General features: G+C 40.0%; 1 protein-coding gene across 2 annotated transcripts; it reads right to left on the bottom strand.

Moving 5' to 3' along the window:
* Positions 1 to 1,101: 1,101 nt before the first annotated feature.
* Positions 1,102 to 16,892, bottom strand: slc7a9 (solute carrier family 7 member 9). Of its 2 annotated transcripts, none has more exons than XM_080491809.1 (13): positions 16,726 to 16,892; positions 8,821 to 8,943; positions 7,465 to 7,612; positions 6,560 to 6,802; positions 5,611 to 5,736; positions 5,399 to 5,498; positions 4,539 to 4,583; positions 4,013 to 4,136; positions 3,722 to 3,825; positions 3,488 to 3,584; positions 2,426 to 2,575; positions 1,875 to 2,049; positions 1,102 to 1,759 (listed from the first exon to the last, which is right to left on the bottom strand). In XM_080491809.1, the coding sequence occupies exons 2-13, from the start codon at positions 8,935 to 8,937 to the stop codon at positions 1,662 to 1,664; spliced, it is 1,527 nt and encodes a 508-aa protein (XP_080347935.1). In that variant the 5' UTR covers positions 8,938 to 8,943; positions 16,726 to 16,892; the 3' UTR covers positions 1,102 to 1,661. The 2 variants fall into 2 exon arrangements, with proteins under 2 accessions (XP_080347935.1, XP_080347934.1); XM_080491808.1 differs by lacking the exon at positions 16,726 to 16,892 and adding an exon at positions 15,164 to 15,302.
* Between the last annotated feature and the right edge of the window lie 210 nt (positions 16,893 to 17,102).

Genomic DNA, 17,102 nt, shown 5'->3' with positions numbered 1-17,102 from the left:
TATGCTTATTCATACAACACACCGATACAAAGTCAGCTATGTGAGGCAGTTCGGTCTGAACGGAGTGATAACAATGACTGAGCAGCTGTTCCATGTTGTTTCTTTATTACACAACAGATAAACCAGGCATATTTGGCAATAAATTCTGGACTGTGCGTCATCAGGTCAAGGATAAACAGCATGCAGGCCACCAGTTTGGAGTTTTGGAGAAAATGCCAGAGGCAACCTTAATGGAGCAAATGGAGAAATGTTACTCTGGTTCACTTTTTAAAAAATCTCACTCCCTTGTTCACAAAGACAAGACACACCACCATGGTGGTCACCATGAATGAAAACAACTTCCTCTTTAGGTTCATCAGAAACCACCACTGTTAGGTGGGAGTGGATGTCTTCGACCAAACGGTTAGACGGTAAACAGCAAGATCCAGCATCTGCAGATGGCCAGTGGCTGTGTTTTATAACATGCCGGAAGTAGAGCACCGTGGCGGCCATGCTCGGTTGTCTCCCTATCCAAACACAATTCTTTTTTTAAAACTCAATTCAAAACCTAAACACACTCCAACACACAGCATCTTCCAGGCTCATGTGCGATTCCTCCGCCTGTCACGTCTGTGTCTGGGCAGCTCAGAGGGGTAATTAGCCCCTGACGAGACTCAGGTGAGCTGCCTCCACCTCTCCGCCACATTAAATGAAGCATTCTTCACCAGAGCTGCACAAACGAGTGAAGGCTCAATGCAACCTCTGTCTACAGTTGCACAAGGACCTTTGCAGTGATCACTTCCAGACCAAACAGATCCTAAAGAGCTACAACAGAAGAGAGACCTGTGTGCAGTGAAAAGTCCCTGCAATGAAAACAAAACAGTTCAACAGTTCCTCCATCAAGCCTCGGAGAACTGTGTGTGCACAATCAAGGGGTTCAGTGTTTATGCACCTAAATATTTCAGAAGAGCAAGCTATGGCTTCTAAAGATGTTGACCAAGGTGCTCTCTCATGTGTTCTATTCATATTCAGTTTTTTTCTCTTTTTTTAATCAGGGTAGATGTGTATTGTTGAACGATCACCAAACAACCTGGATGAGGAAGGCACAGAAGGGATATTTTTCAAAATCCGTTTATTTTTCCACATCCATTCTATGGTTAACAACATTAATACAGCAAAGAAACAGGAAACATGATACAATAACAGCGTGACTCAAGTAAAGATTTATGACAAATGAAATGAGAATCAACAACAATAAATTGCTTTCAAAAGTTCTCTCTATAAGCTGCTATGTGGTTTGTTTGGGATTTTTTTTTCTATTAATGTTTGCTATATCCCTTCGCTCAAGTGCTGATGTATGCACATGTTAACGTTCAGCCAATCCTTGTGAAATGATCTTTGGCCAATAAAAATTTCATTGAACCATTCGAGTGCTTGTTGTGGTCGCAACTATTAGTTTCTTGGAAAGAAAGCCTGCCTATGTCTTTGCCTTTGTGTCCATTGTATTCAGGAGCCACATTCTTCATGAACTAATGCTGAATATGTACAATGATTGCTGCTTTACCCTTATATACAGGCTTTGCATTTTTCAAAATCAAGCAGCTTTACAACAGAAGTGATATGACATTTTCAGAACTTTACATTCTCACCTCACTCTTTTCAAAACGTAGCCCAGATATGTTCTAAAGCTGAGTAACAGTTGACTTGGATGTCTCCTCCAGTTTATTGTACTCCGGAGGAATTACCTCCAACAGCAGCTGGAGAAACATGGTGATCGGCTCTGCAGGAGGTCACATTAGCATAAGAATCATTCATATGCAATTTAAATCTTCTCGTTTCAATGTTCTCAACGGCAAACGACCCTTGGATTTTCAGAGTGACTGAGCTGAACTTACCCATAACTCTGTTTGCCCATCTGACCTTCAAGTGGACAAATGGATAGTAAAGGATGAGTCCACTGAGGATGAACAGAACACAGTAGAGATACTCCATCTGTGGCTTATCGATGATGGGCGCCACAACGAGGTAGCAGGACATCACCACCATTATGATTGGTAAAATTATTGGCACCTTAGAGAGATCACACAAGCACAGGCAAAGTGTTTGCTACTGACAGATTGAGCAAGATAAGTGTCAAAATGAAAACAGTACTGCTCAACTTTCTGAATTTACAATCAGTAAAAAGAGCAAAGTCAACTTTGTTACTCATGACTGCAGCGTTTACCAACCGTGTCACTTGTGAAAACCTTCCTTGAATATGAGCGTGACTGTCTTAAACAATCTCAGAATCACGCCACTTGCTTGAACGATTCTAATGTCAGATGGGTTCATTTCCAAATCTAAATGAGATAAACGTTACAATATATGCAGCCGGACCGTTCGACACATGATGGAGGAAATGCTAAAACTTAACCTGAGGTGAAAGCTCCTCAATATTAAGACTTACCTTTAATGGTCGATGGAGGTCCTTCCTGGTGAAACGCATGACTATGAGAGCTAATGTGGTCAGACCGTAAAAGCCCCACTGGGCAAAGCTGAAGTAGTTAATGAGGGTGTTGATGTCTGCTGGGATGATGTAGATGAGAGCCAACATTGTCTAAAACAGACACACACACAAACAAAAAACAAAACAAAAAAACCACAGTGGGTAGTTTTATCACCTTAATGAAATGATGCGGGATTGAAATTGTTTTAACTTGCACAAGAAGCATTTAACTTGTTAAACCTGCAAGAAAGTAGAACCAAGGCACAGTGAAAGAATGGATTAAACTGTGGGTTTGTCGTGACTTTGCAGCTGTATGTAACTCTTCAAAAATAACAAAACAACATGACTAAAGTGGCATTTTCTTCTTTTTTCCACCCATCTTTCTTGTGGTTATATACCAGCAATTTGTCAAAGGAAGTCTCAGCTTGAGTTTCAAGTTGATAAATGTGACAGCTAAATGTAAAAGAATGGTTCAATGTTTTGTTTCATACTCAGCTCGCAGTTTAAGTTAAAGAGGCTAACAATGTGTTCATTTTAAAAATCAGACTAAAAACTCCTCAAACTATTCATTATTGCCGGCTGAGATACTAATAATCTTTCTTTCAAGCTGCTGGGAGGTCTTGTTATTTGCACTGAGCCTCTCTCCCTGTACCACCATACATTCATATACATTTGTGTGTTACTAGCATTGTGTCTCGCTGCTGTCGTCTGTGCTCTGTCCTCTCTGTCCTCTCTGTCTTCAAACTTCCTGCAGGATCTTTCACAGTGGAACTGAAGTGTGTGAACTCAGCAGTTGGTAAGCTGATAATGAATAAATCATTTAAAAAAAAAAAAAAAACAACAACTGAAAGGTCTACAAGGAGAATCAACTGTCAAGTTGATCTCAGGCATCTTTATTCTGAAAGTTTGATATGTTTGGAACATGCCACTGACCCCTGATGTCAAGCTAAAACGAGTCAGATGATCCTATGTGACCACATTCATGTTGTATTCCATAAAACCCTCTAAACATTTCCAACTCACATTGAATATGAGAGCCGGGGCAGGAGTGAAGCGCTTCAGACTAATATAGGATAAGATTTTCACTGTGTGTCCTTGTCTTCCAGCTACATAGACCAGTCTAGGAGAGAAATACATGTTTAGTCTTCATAATGATTGCTTTGAGAAAATTGTCTTTTTTTTAAACTCACTTCTCGGTGCCAAGAATTGAATGTGTAGGAATGACTAAACAGATTAGTTTCTGTGATTTTATTTTACCTGCCAGCAGTGAAGCAACTGCCATTGGCAGCACCAAATGTTGAGAAGGCAACAAAGAGAGGGACAATCCAAGACAGAGGGTAAAGGACTTTGTCTCCGTAACTCTAAGGAGGCACAAACACATCCGTCAGAAAAGACAAGGAAGTTGAATCAAAGCTCTTGATTAAACGCAATGTATATGTTTAAAAATTGTTCACAAAGTGCAAATCATTAATCTGAATTAATATTTAATTATCAATTGTCAATTTATAAATCCATGACTATTTGTGTCTTTGGGGCAGCTGTTCTCACCACAGCAACAGCTTGAGACACCAGCAGCTCATTGGGGGTCAAAACACTGAAGTAAGCCAAGTTGATCATCACATAGCACACGGAAACCAAAGGGATCCCAATGATGATGGCCAGTGGCAAATTTCTAATAATTGACAAAAAAGACAAAAAAAAAGACTGTATTTTTAGGAGGAAAACTAATATGTACTTCGTAAACTCTGCTCTGGAATTCTTTCAAGATCTTTTTAAATCCAAAAGGGACAAAAGCATTTCGAATAGTGCAAGACAGAAGGGCAGAGGTCAGATCTGGGTGGGGATGAAGAGCAGTGCCCACAAGAGACCTGCATACATACCTCCACTAACATCCGCCGACCAGCATGAGGAGAGGGAACAGAACTTGAGGATATTCACAAGAGGTGTTTGGAGCCACAGACATATGAAGTGTTTTCATAGCAAGGGAGTGAAGGAAGACCACAGAAACCATGGGAAATAGCAAATGTGTCACAATTACTAATTATGAAACGTAAAGAAGGTTTTGTTATTTTACCTGCATGGGTTTTTTAGCTCCTCTGTAATGAAATTCAGCTGATTCCTGTTAAATAAAGGAAGACATAGATAGAAGACATAGATCATTTAATTACATTTGGGTAGTCCAAGCTTCTATTGAACATGTGTATGCATTGCTCAATAATCAGGGACATTTTTACGGTCTGATAAACAATGGTTCACATAAAACCATATTTAGTGACACTGACAGTCTCTTGAACTTGTCTCTCAAACCTCTTGAGCCTCATGGAACTGCCAGGTCTACAACGCATGAGATAATTATGTGGACCTCTGATACAATTATGATAAAGTGGCACCACATGTCTGTAAGTAGATAAGAATTTACCATGCAATAAATATGAATCTTTTTTCTTTTTTTTTTTCAAACAAGACCATTGCAGTAATCAAGGCATTGCACGGATCAACCTTCAGAAAGAAAACTCTGACACGACAAAACTTGTTAGAGGTTAACAGGTTTCATCTTCTGTTGCGTAAGACCCAGTATCATCCTAAAAGTCACCTAATGGAAAGTGAGATTCTGCTTGTGATTTTTCACCTTGAATTCAAAGTACATGAACCAATCCAACATGGTTTTGATACACACCAAACACAAGGGAATAGCTGAATAACTGGCTGTCATTGCAAAGGCATACTGTTCTGCCAACACATCTGGGCTGCAGCGTGAGCCCTGGGTACCCACAGTTGGGAAAAGCAGCATGAGGTTACATCATACTTTGTTACATTCCATTTGTAAAGGGGAAAAGAGGGGGTTCGCTTTCAGTTTAGTGTTGAAAACATTCACTGTTGGTGGAGTACGTTTGCAGTGCATTGGTCCAAAAATAAATAAAAGTGAACATTTACCATCCATCATAAGCCCACAGCCCATTGTAAAATGCAAGTCCAAGTGAGCCGAAGTACAATGATGGGCTATCAAAGGCATTCGTCAAATTATCTGTGTTTCCTAGACAAGAAAAACATGAAGATACACAAAGATACATGATTAAATGGTCAATAAAACGCTGCTCAGGGTGGCATTGTAAATCAAAGGCACTGATAAGAACATGAAGGCTCACCTTGTGCCAAAAGAACAATGCCTGATACCACGATGACAGCAATGATGAGAAGTTTGGCCGCAGTAAAGAAGTTCTGGACGTACCTCGCCAATTTGACACTCAAACAGTTGAAAGAGGCAATCAGCACTGAGAGGGAAGAAGCAAGTTGATCACATTAGATAAAACATGTTGACATGGGCATTTGACCTCAAAATTTTATTTCATTTAAGAGTTCGTATTTCAGTGGATTATATTCAAATGTCTCAAGTCTTGTTGTACATAAATATTGGTATACGTAGAAGCAGCCATTAGTGATTAATATCCCTGAATTTATTATGAGCACCTCAGTCAACACGAGGTAATTATATAATGGCAGCTTTTGTCTTCGGTGAAATTAAATTACCAATAAACCTGTCACTGCAAATTAATATAATTGACTATAGACTTACACGTTAAATATTCAGTTACCAATTGTACACAACACTTTTTTTTAACTTTAATTATCAAATGTTGTTGGTTGTGTTTGATAAAAACCCAACATTTTTAATGTTCAATATTAATTATCTATTGTAAGATATTTTAGTTAAAAAAATACTCTTGGTATCAAACAGGAGTAAAACACCTAATAATAACCAAAATAAAAATGATGGCATACTTCTTCCTTTCCAGCTCACACACACGACGTCTGTTGGGGGCAGGACCACAGTTTGAAGCTTCATTATGGGTCCCATTTTCCCATGAACAAGATTCAGTTTTTTTTTACTGTGACTCTTAAAGGGTTCACTGCCATTTTATTTGACAAGCTGTTTAGTTATTTTCCCTAAACAGAAAATGCAATAGGATGCCTTGCGTACATATACTTTGCATCATGCTTGATATGTACAGTAGTTGTAGCGAGGTGAGATGTATCCAATTATATATGATTGTTAACATCTACAAAGACCTGTGTACTTTGTTTGCATGAGCTTACACATTGCAGCAGCTGCCAAGCATTTGGTCACCACAAGAGGTGGCGTGCAGCCAGAGAAGAAAGGCACAGAGGCATATTCCGCCAGGCTCATTGTGATGATTGCAAAGCTGGAGGGTTTCAGCACCATGACAGTGGTCCAGCTGAAAAGGTAGGCAATGACGGGGTGGAAAGCCTCCGATAAATAGGCATACTCTCCACCTGACTTGGTGATCATTGTGCCCAGTTCGGCATAGCACAGGGCTCCTGTGAAGTTCCACACAAAAACACAGACAGGAAGTGAAAGAAAGGAAGGACAGAGATTACGTTTTTATTTGTAATCCAGAGAAAATACTCAACTTGGAACAGGCTAACATCTGAGCCTCTTTGAAACTGTCCCTACAGATAAAATGTGGTAGCTTGATGCAGAAAGACCCTCCTAACTGGATTAAATTGTACTACAACTTAATATATTGAAGAGTCAGCTAAGTGCCCCAGATAAGGTGGACATTAATAGATTTTTGTATGGGAGTGGCAAATGTTTTCTTTAGTCCTTTGCTCTGATACTCTGTGCTGGTCACATGCTAAAGTATAAAAGACTTAAAGGCCTTCAGGAAGAACACCCGGCCACACATCAATTTAAAGTTAGATTACAAATACAATCACCTGTTTCTTGATATTCCAAAATGATGTTCCTTTTCATGAATATGACAGAAAGTTTTCCCTTCTTTGTTTGAAATAATAAACCAGGTATGGAAAAGACCACACAGTAGGATGTTTTTGGGTTAGCTTCACCAGGCAACACTTTGTTTTAAATAATGATAAATTAACTAAATATACTATGCCTTTGGCTTGTTTAGTTTTCTACATCATAAGTGAAAAAAGTTGGGCAGGGCTCAACCTAAGCAGAGTTTGAATGCTGGCCTCACCTACTGTGGCTAATATGCCACAAGCAGCCCAGATGAGGAGACAGGGTCCCACGGCACCCGAGTACAACAGAACAGACTTTGGAGAAATGAAGATGCCTGATCCAATCATGGTTCCCACGATCAAACAAATACCACTCACCAGACCAACCTGAGCAAACACAGAGGAAAAATAGAGAAGTATGTTATTCCAGCCAGAAACCCGAGTCACAACATTTTAAAAAGCACTACAGGTCTGTGTAATGACCTTGGTTCACTGATGATCATTAAGGGATTATCTGTTTCTACTGTTTCCTATTGAATTACTCATTTCTGGGCATTAGGTATGAGGTTTCTGATCGTTGATCCAGTATTCTAGTTTTTACAATACTGTTAATGGCAACCACTGAATAAAGATGCAAATATTCATTCTTGAACCACATTGAGGCTTTGTTTTATTAGTAAGGAGTTTTAAAGCTGTGAAGTACCAGTAAATGAATTTAGTGAGGATTAAGACCCTATATGAATTCACTGTAAATAAAGTACTGGGAAAGAGTGATTTGTTTTCTGGAAGTGTACGGACAAATGACTTTGGACTACAAACAGCTTTTCAGCTCTACGTGTAATCTCCAACAGTTAAAACAATAATCTGAATTTTAAAAAAAAATAAAAAATTAAATGCTGTGGAGGTTCAACTTTAATGACTAATGATAAGACAGATCCAGAATGGGATCAACCACTTTTAAGCTTATTTAGACATGGATTTCATTTTAAAGAACAGTGAAAGTCGGTGACATAACAGGATGGGATGTATATTTTAGGTACTGCAAGATAAGAGTCCATTTGAAAGATTTTTTGCTGTCCTAAACACTTCAAAAGAAATTGAAAAAGTAGCTACAGATGTAGTCAATCTTCTGAAGGTGACAATACACTGCATATAAAGGCTCAAGAGCCACAGAAGAAGGTTGTGGACCAATGATGTTGGCAGTGTTAATTATCACAAGTCCAGTTTTGTCCAGTTGAAACGCTTTCAGTCAGCTTAATTTACTTTGTGGCTTAGTGAGTTTAGGAGGATTGAACAGCATGTCTTAGTGGATGAGTGTGGAGTTAATCTGTGGTGATGCTTGGTGTGGTACTGCCTGGCACTCACTCCAGACCCCATTACTGACAAAGGCGAGGGATGATGGGATCATTGGGTGTGAACTTCTCATGGGACATTTTCTCAGGAACTCAGATGCACATACGTCTAAAAACAGTAAGGAAATCTGTAGATCTTTGGTAGATATTTCTTAGTTGTAACAGTAGTTTAGAATTTGTCTAACACCGATCTTACTTTTTGTCCATAGATTATGTTGTGCAAGCTGACAGAAGCACACTCACATCTCGTTGAAGCACAGCAACTTTGGGCTGGTTTTTGGTCTTGTCCTGTCTGTTGTGACTGTCGCCGGTGGAGTCATTCTGCCCCTCCGTCCTCTTCCTGAGACTGTCTCCATTCATTTCAGTCTGCCAGGACATGAGGGGAGAAATATTTTACACTTGCTATAATGGCTGTAACAATAACAGCATGTTTATGATCGAAAACATGGTTGTGTTATAAGACAATAATTCATTTACTGCATCGCTTCACTGTGTCCTTGCAGCAGTAAAACTTTATCTTATCAACATATACCATCATGCTAACACCAGTTAAAAGCCACACAAGGTCTGATCTATTTACACTTTAAACCTTGGATTGTCCCTTCTTTGCCACCGAGGAAGACACATGATAACAGTTGCCCAGATTCTATTGTTTACAGTTTACTTTAAAGCTGCCTTGCCACTTTGAGCAAGTCAAAAATTGGCAGTTGGATTCAAAGTTGCTGTCATTCAGTATTTCCATAAGGAAATATTGTCATTAAAATATATACGCCTCATACTGTGAATACCAGCCTCCTGTGACTATTTCACACTGTTTGGCTCAACTACATTCATATAGTTTTCCAGTGCAGTGACAGGGAGGCTACAGTAACTCTTTAACACAAACAACCCGTTAACATATGGGTCAACCCAACTCCCATAAGAAACTTGCACTGTCCTTTATTTTTTTTTTAAAACTTAAGTATAACTCCACAAGAGTGCTTTATTCTTTTTCCTTTCTGCAGAAACAAATGACTGTCTGAAGCTTCAGTCAGCATCAATAGATTTTTTTTTCCGCACCAGCTTTTGCACAACAGGAAATACCAGAACATAGCTCAGAATCAGTTTGTTGGTGTCTTGTCCTCGCTCCTTTGATATTTGTTCACGGTTTAAGATGTCGGGACAGCAAGTCATTTTGTGTGGTCTGACGTCAATCGCTCTTTCTACAGTTTTGAAATACAGCTCATGCCTTTCAACCTGCTGAGCATGAGGAGAAAAATAAAATCCCCTTTGTATATTTTGGCCTCCAAATTATTATCCCCCCAGCAGGTAACACATCTGTTAAGAACAATTTTCAATTATTGGAGTTATTGCATTCACACTGCAGATCATGCTTTCAACACTTGGGAATTATGAAAGGGTTTCCTCATTTCTACAGAATTAACATGAATATACATATTATCATATTATTCTATAAATGTTATTCTTTCAACCAACTCCATTCTGTAAAGAATAGCAAATACAGGGGTATCTTCATGTAAAAAAAAAAAAAGGACAGTATTATCGTTAAGCATCCTGGGTTGGTAAGATTAACTGTTAATTTTGATAATACTGATGATAAACTCAAAATATAGTCATGTACTTTATTTTCACTAGAAATGTTATAGTTGTTTTATCCATTGACAAGCTTAGAATCACATAAAAATACTTCACAGTTCTTGACCCGCTTCTTGTTTTGGGAGAAAGTGAAATCTGAGGTATTGTAAGTTCTTTATGCAGGTGTAGCATTATGGCAAGCACTCCATTGCCCCTTTTATTGTGAACCCTTTTATTGTGACTTAAACCATGTCTCATGCCTCGGCAGTATAATAGACCTGTGTGCATGTGTTTGTAGGGATTGGCAGAGTGAGTCTTGTATGCAGGTGCCTCATTTAACTAAACCTGTTCAGGCATCTTTCTTGTTTGATCACCTTGAAGGAGAAGCCGCGATGAGATAGAATAACAAACACAACAACAACACATTTCTGTGACTTATGTATTGATTTGCAAGAGGCCTTTTTCTCTGGTCAGCAACACAAGAGTGAGACACTACTCAGGTTTTCACCGGCAATGATGAGTCTTGTGTGCCCTATGCTAAGGTTTTGCTGCATGACCCATTTCTTGAGCATGTTCTTGATGGTTCTCTGCATCGCGAACATTGTTGCCACAGTTACCTTGAAAAAGTCTGATCTCTGCAGTTGTGTTATTGTTGCGATTCCACGATTCAACGATGACGTTTGTTGGTTCCTATCATTTTATGGTACTTGAACGCACCATTAGAGAGAGATGGCCTGTGATTAGCTGAGAGTGGAGAAAGGGGGCGGGCCAGGTGTGCGAGCGCGATGAGACGGACTGCCTGTGTGTGTGTGTGTGTGTGTGTGTGTGTGTGTGTGTGTGTGTGTGTGTGTGTGTGTGTGTGTGTGTGTGTGTGTGTGTGTGTGTGTGTGTGTGTGTGTGTGTCTGGTTGGAGGAGAAGGAATGGAGGTGCAGCCCGGTTAATCTCTGTCTGTTCAGTTCAGAAATAAAGCAGCTTCACAGACAAGACAGCCTGCGGGACGCTACAATAGTAACGCACAGTGCCTTGGATAAGTAACTTTAATCTGATTACTGGTTTGGAAATAATAATGCATTAGATTTCATGCTACTGGTTAAACAATGTTTACTAAGTAACGCATTACTGGCATCACTGATAGTGAATTGAAACATCGAGGTGAAACGCAGGCTGCCTTTTTACACATTACTGGTCATTCGCGGTGCGGTGAGGATGAGGTGGCAACGTGAGCATTTGCCGGGAGGCTCTAATTGTAGGAGTCATTCTGATTCTCCTGTTCTTGGCTTTCAATATGGGGCCCATTATTCCCACACCGTAACATACTCTTTGGTATTGAAGGCTGAAGCAGTGCAGGCAGCAATCATGGGATTAAATCAGTCGACATCTCTGACCTCTGACCTTCGCGAACTATAACAAGCTGACCCTGTCATTCAGAAAAATCTTGACCCACTGATGATGCAGAAGCAGTGCGACAGCTGTTCTTATCCAGTGCCTAAGGGAGGAGATGCTGACTGAGGATGAGCAGAGGCATGGCCATCATGGGCTTAAGAGGAGCTGAAGAACAGCTGTGTGATCTCTGACTCAGCAAATTAGTGTTTGTCATGCAGAAGATGTCAGGTGGCAGAATGCAGTTCATAGTTCCATGGGGCATTTGGCTTCTAAAAACTGTATTGTAGCAGTAAACAATATTAGAGCTTTGTCAAAAAGTCCTGGAAAATGTTTTGTTATGACAGATGTTTTCAGTAAATACACCCTTACTCTTCACACTCATGGCCAGCAAGCCTCCACTGGGGCTCAGCTTTTGCTGACAAAGAGGTTTTTTAAGGTTTGGTGTCCCAGCCATAACTGAATCCATGACTCATGCCCAGAAGAGGATTAAGGCAGTCATGGCCCACTGGCCTACGTGACCCTGCCCCCAAGTTAACTTTTAGTATATTCACAACAGCAGTCCAAAAACATTACTCACTCACTCTCTAAGTATACATGCATTTTTGTACCACTGAATGCTGTAAATGTTGTAGATATTACTGCTACTATTTCTAACATCTGGGTCTTCTGTCCTTCCATGTGTACATATACATATCTATCTAATTAACTACTTTTATATATACCTAGTCTATGTTCTTTTGTGCCACTATCCTAACTATTTTTAACTAATTGTACAATGTGGGGCTGTGATGACCCAACTTCCCCAGCTAATCCTTCAATTGTAACAAAAACTACAAATACATACTACACACAGCAGCAGCAGCACAGACCAGTCTGATTTTCCTAAGCAAATCAATCAAATGAGGAAAAACAAATTCAACAATAAACAATAAGGAGACAACAGCAAATATAAGGATCATAATGGCAGCAATGCAACAGCACTGCAACCCAATAAACACACTTTACCTTTCCAGGGCTCCCCTCCTTGTTTTCCCGGCTGAGAAGTCTTCGATGAGGATGGTAAAGGCACCAAAGAGGTGATTCAGTCTGTTATGGTCTATTGTGGGTATGCAGGTTTTGAGAATCTGCACTGGCATTGATTAGAGGTAAAGTCAAATAGTCTCAGTGTCAACATTTGGATACACACACTGATGTCTCCTTTCTCTTACAAGACTCAGCAGTGAGCAAGCTGAGGTGTTCTTCTTGATGAATTCTCAGAATTGTCCAATTTCATCCACAAACTTTTACTTTTGGTCATCGATTCCAACTTTTTACTTGAGGGACCCACATTTGTACCATTGTAAAGCCAGGCAAGACGCCACCAACCCGTATTACAAAAACATTGAAGGAACCTCATAACAGCTTATATGTGTAATAGTGTCTTTGTTATATTCTATAATGATGACATCTGTTTCTCTGAGGATAAACTCTTTGGGTTTACACTCCGGGTGTTTGGAGGACGGCTGTTGCTTCAGCTTGAAGTTTCAAACTTTGATTTGATTGTTTTTCACCCCAGAAGATGCATTCAGCTATAATTCTGTTAATTATTTCTATAAAGCCATATTCTGTGTAAAACATCTCTGTTTTCTTGGACATTTTGTCTTGGTGGTTTGGCTGTATTGGAGCTGCTATAGGACCAGTTTATGTCCACAGACCTTATGTTTGACACCCCTGCTTTAAAAATAAATCAGGGCCTAGGCATATGAGATAAGAGGGACATTCGCACCAGGTACATGAGCTTCCTACTCTAGCAACACACTCACACAGTTTCATTAGGCATGGGACGTCTAGTTCCGATTGGTAACAGAGGTCAGTACCAAACTGACCAATAGCGAAAAGACCAACCCTTTGCCAGGGCAGGCCTACGCCCAAGAAGAAAAACTTTGATTCCAGGAAGTTCGACACACTCTGTGTGTGCTCCCGTGTGAGTTCACCTGCTGCTCATTACACTTGGCAATCTTTACTCAAATAAATGGTAAAACATATATTGCTGTCTTGAGACTATTTTAGACAACCAGACTGGAAGTGCAGACATGAACAAGTGTGCGCCCAGGAAGACGAGACAGGAAAGTATCAAAATAAAACAGGAAGAGATGAAAAAGGTAAGACACGCAGGCTTGAACAAGACACAGAAGGAGACCTGATACAGGGTGGAATTGTCTGGTAAATTCTTAAGCTTAGTTCATACAGCCCACACCCCATTTTGTTGCCACATTTTAGCCTTGTTGGCAGGATGATACTTTTGAAAGCAAAGATATGGGAAGATTTATGTTTTTATCTCTGTTGATGCACTGACAAAATGTTATCTGGGCAATTTGTATTTTACCTTCTAAGCAGAAGCAAAGCAGCAGTCACTTCCCTCTGGAGGATTAAGAGGACCGCTGCCTATTCCTGTCAACTTGCTTCACTGCCGACATTCTCTCATAGCCAGGCTGGTGTGTCAGCGTGCAGAAGGGACTGTGCGAGTTGAAGGATTTAGTTTCACAGTTGCAAGCCGATAATGACAGGTTGCAGCAGGAACAGGCTAGGGCCATGCCTGGTCCAAGCACTTTGCCTTCTAGTGCCCCAGTATACTGGAGATGGATTGTTTGTTTGTTGTGGTGTTTTTCTGCCTCGTGACGGGAAGTGTTCCACGTTTAGGTAAAATACAGGTAAAGGGAGTGGCATTAGTAAAAAGAATAAACATACATTTACTCTATCTAATATGACAACAGTTGTGCATCAGCCTCAGTGTGAATCCAGTATACACTACACTTTGGTTGTACGAAATGTTAGGTCTTTGTCAAGCAAGTCACTTTTAATTAATAATCTTATTACTGAGGAAAAAAAAAAATATTTTGTTTTAACAAAACCCTGGTTAAATGCAAACAATGGTGCAGCAGCACTTATTGAATTGGGAGCCCCAAATTTCAGGTTCATCGGTGAGTGTCCCAGAAAGGAGGTGGAGTAGCTTCCCTGTATGTATAGTAACACATCAACACAAACAGTCATGATCCTGGCATGTGCCTGTGTGTTTGTGGCGGGTGCCAGCTCAATCAGTCCTCTCACCTGTTACCAATAACCCACTCACTACTTAATCTGCAGGCAGCCTTCCACTAGTCGTTAGATGGTCAGTGTACCAGCCTTGTGTGTCATAGTATTCATATTAAGTGTGAACGATTGTGATTTATGTTATGTGTGAAGCCCTTTTATTTTGCTTTCAATTAACCAGACAGTCCTTTTGAGTCTGCTCCTTGTTTTTGTCAGTCTTCCCAGCGGTCCAGTTTTCCCAGTGGTGTTATCCCCTCCGGGATCCACCGAGCCTGCCACAGTGTTTTTGTGTGTTTCGTTATTTGAAATAAAACGAGGTTCTGGAGTTTTCCCAGCCTGAGACCCAGGGACCGCTTCCACCTGTTGGTTTCTGCATTGTGGGTTCACTCGGCCTCGCAACGTGAAACAACAGCTGAAAGTTTGACTCTTTTGAACACGCTATGCCTGAAATGAACTCTTGCTGTTGGGCAATATTCATATCAGGGTCCAGCATGTAGCAAGTTCTTCACACATCTTAGACTATTTTCAAAGGTCTAAACATTGTTGCTTAGTTCCTACCTCAGCTGACTTCATCAAGAGTGAAACAGAGATGATCAGAAAATCTGTCCTTGATTAAAAGGAAGAAAAAACACAAAGTACACTGTTCACCCAGACGCTCAGTCATATGCTTGCTCTGCCTTCAGCTCCTGTCTTTGATGCGGGCGATAACTTCAGCTCTAAATTTAGAAACATCAGTAATGCCGTAGCCACAGTCGGAGCTAAAGTAGTTTGTTTTAGGAGAAAAAAAACCCCTGTGTAGGAATTATACATTGTTAAACACCCCAACTAAAGAGTGCAGCCAGGGAGAAGGCAGGTGGTGAAAATTCCACATTCATTACAAGATCTATAAAGAGAAAATTTTGATTTTTTAACAGACCTAAAAAAAGGCCAAAAAGTAATTTTCCCCCCCCTGAGATTATCACCAAACACAATAATAGTGCAAGTACATTGTTTGGTGTTGTGAACAGACTCACTCATCCTTCAGCATCAGTCCCTCCTGAGCTGTTATCTGCAGCAGCACGCAATGAATTTGCATTTTATTTCACGCAAAGAAATAGACAGTCCAACTACTTCGGGCATTATGAGTGTAACACCCGTGCCTCCACACAAACCAAATTCTGTCTAATATGGGACATTTTCACACCGATTAAACTGTGTCGCTCTGACGTTGTTCGGCACCTTAAGCCCATAACTTGCAGCCTTAACGGCTCTCTTCAGATGGGCATTTTTCCAAAATCTCTATAAACAGCAAAAAGTAACCTTTTGTTTTTCTTTTTTAAGCATCAATAATTAATAATTACAGGCCCATATCAAACTTGTCTGTCTTAGTAAAATGATTGAAAAGTCAGCTCAGATACATCTTGATGTTTTTATGGCAGGAAACAATTGCTTCAGTGATTTTCAGTCTGGATTTACATCAAACTCCAACACCGAAACTGCATTTCTTAAAGTGCTGGTTGATCTTTATCTGAGCAGTGACAAATCCAGGGCTTCAGCTTTAGTGTCCCTTGACCTTAGTGTTGCTTTTGACACAGTTGACCATTAAACACGGCTGAACAGACTTAAAAAAAAAAAAAAAATGGATTTGAATTTCTTGGCACTGCATTAAATTGGTGTAAATCTTGTTTACAAGTCAGAAATGATCTTGCATCATTTGGTAAATATGAGAATCACTTGTGGAGTCTGAATAATATTCCAAGAATCAAAGGATTTCTGATCATAAAAAAAGATTCAGAGAAATAGGTTCATGCATTATTTTCAGCAGGCTGGATTATTGGAACGGTGTGTTTACAGGTCTCGGTAAAAACATGAATACATATCAGATTTATTTGTAGATTATGAAACATCTAGACTCTCGAGGTCCTCTGGAAGAAGTTTGTGTTTCAAAGAAGCATGTAAAGTGAAGCAGATTTTAGCTCCACTGCTCTCGCATAAAATCACAAACAAAAAGAGCCGGTCACAAAGGGGTATCGACCGCACTTTCTCCCCATGATAATATTTCACTTCACTTTGGTGTGGTAAAGTTTTTGACTCTCTACTTGATAATAAATAAATCGATAATCCAGAAAAATCACACTTACATTTCTTGGATCACAACCACCTTAGTTATCCTTCATGAATGTATGAATGCTGCTGCTTTACAAGTCCAGAGACAGTGAGGTAAATCCACAAATGATACAGAGCGACATTTAAGGTAAGAAAAGCAGGAATGTCTGATGTGAATGAAAACATGGAGCTCCCTGAGACTGAACACACTCCTGTGGCGCTACAGTCAGTGGGAGGTCCTCAAATCTGATTGGACCTTCTGGATAGTCCTGGATCTATGTGGGATGGATTAACATGAGAGGTGTCAGTGAAACTAAAGTCTCACTTCATAAAATCAACTCATCAGGGTAAACTTGAAAGATGTCCAACAAACTTTAGTTTGTTTTGCAATTCTGTGTTATTTTTGGTTAAA

Source organism: Lipophrys pholis (assembly GCF_963383615.2).
Source record: "Lipophrys pholis genome assembly, chromosome: 2".
In the NCBI taxonomy this organism is placed as follows: domain Eukaryota; kingdom Metazoa; phylum Chordata; class Actinopteri; order Blenniiformes; family Blenniidae; genus Lipophrys; species Lipophrys pholis.
Note: the sequence above shows the minus strand (reverse complement) of the source record. Positions and strands in the feature narration are given on the sequence as shown.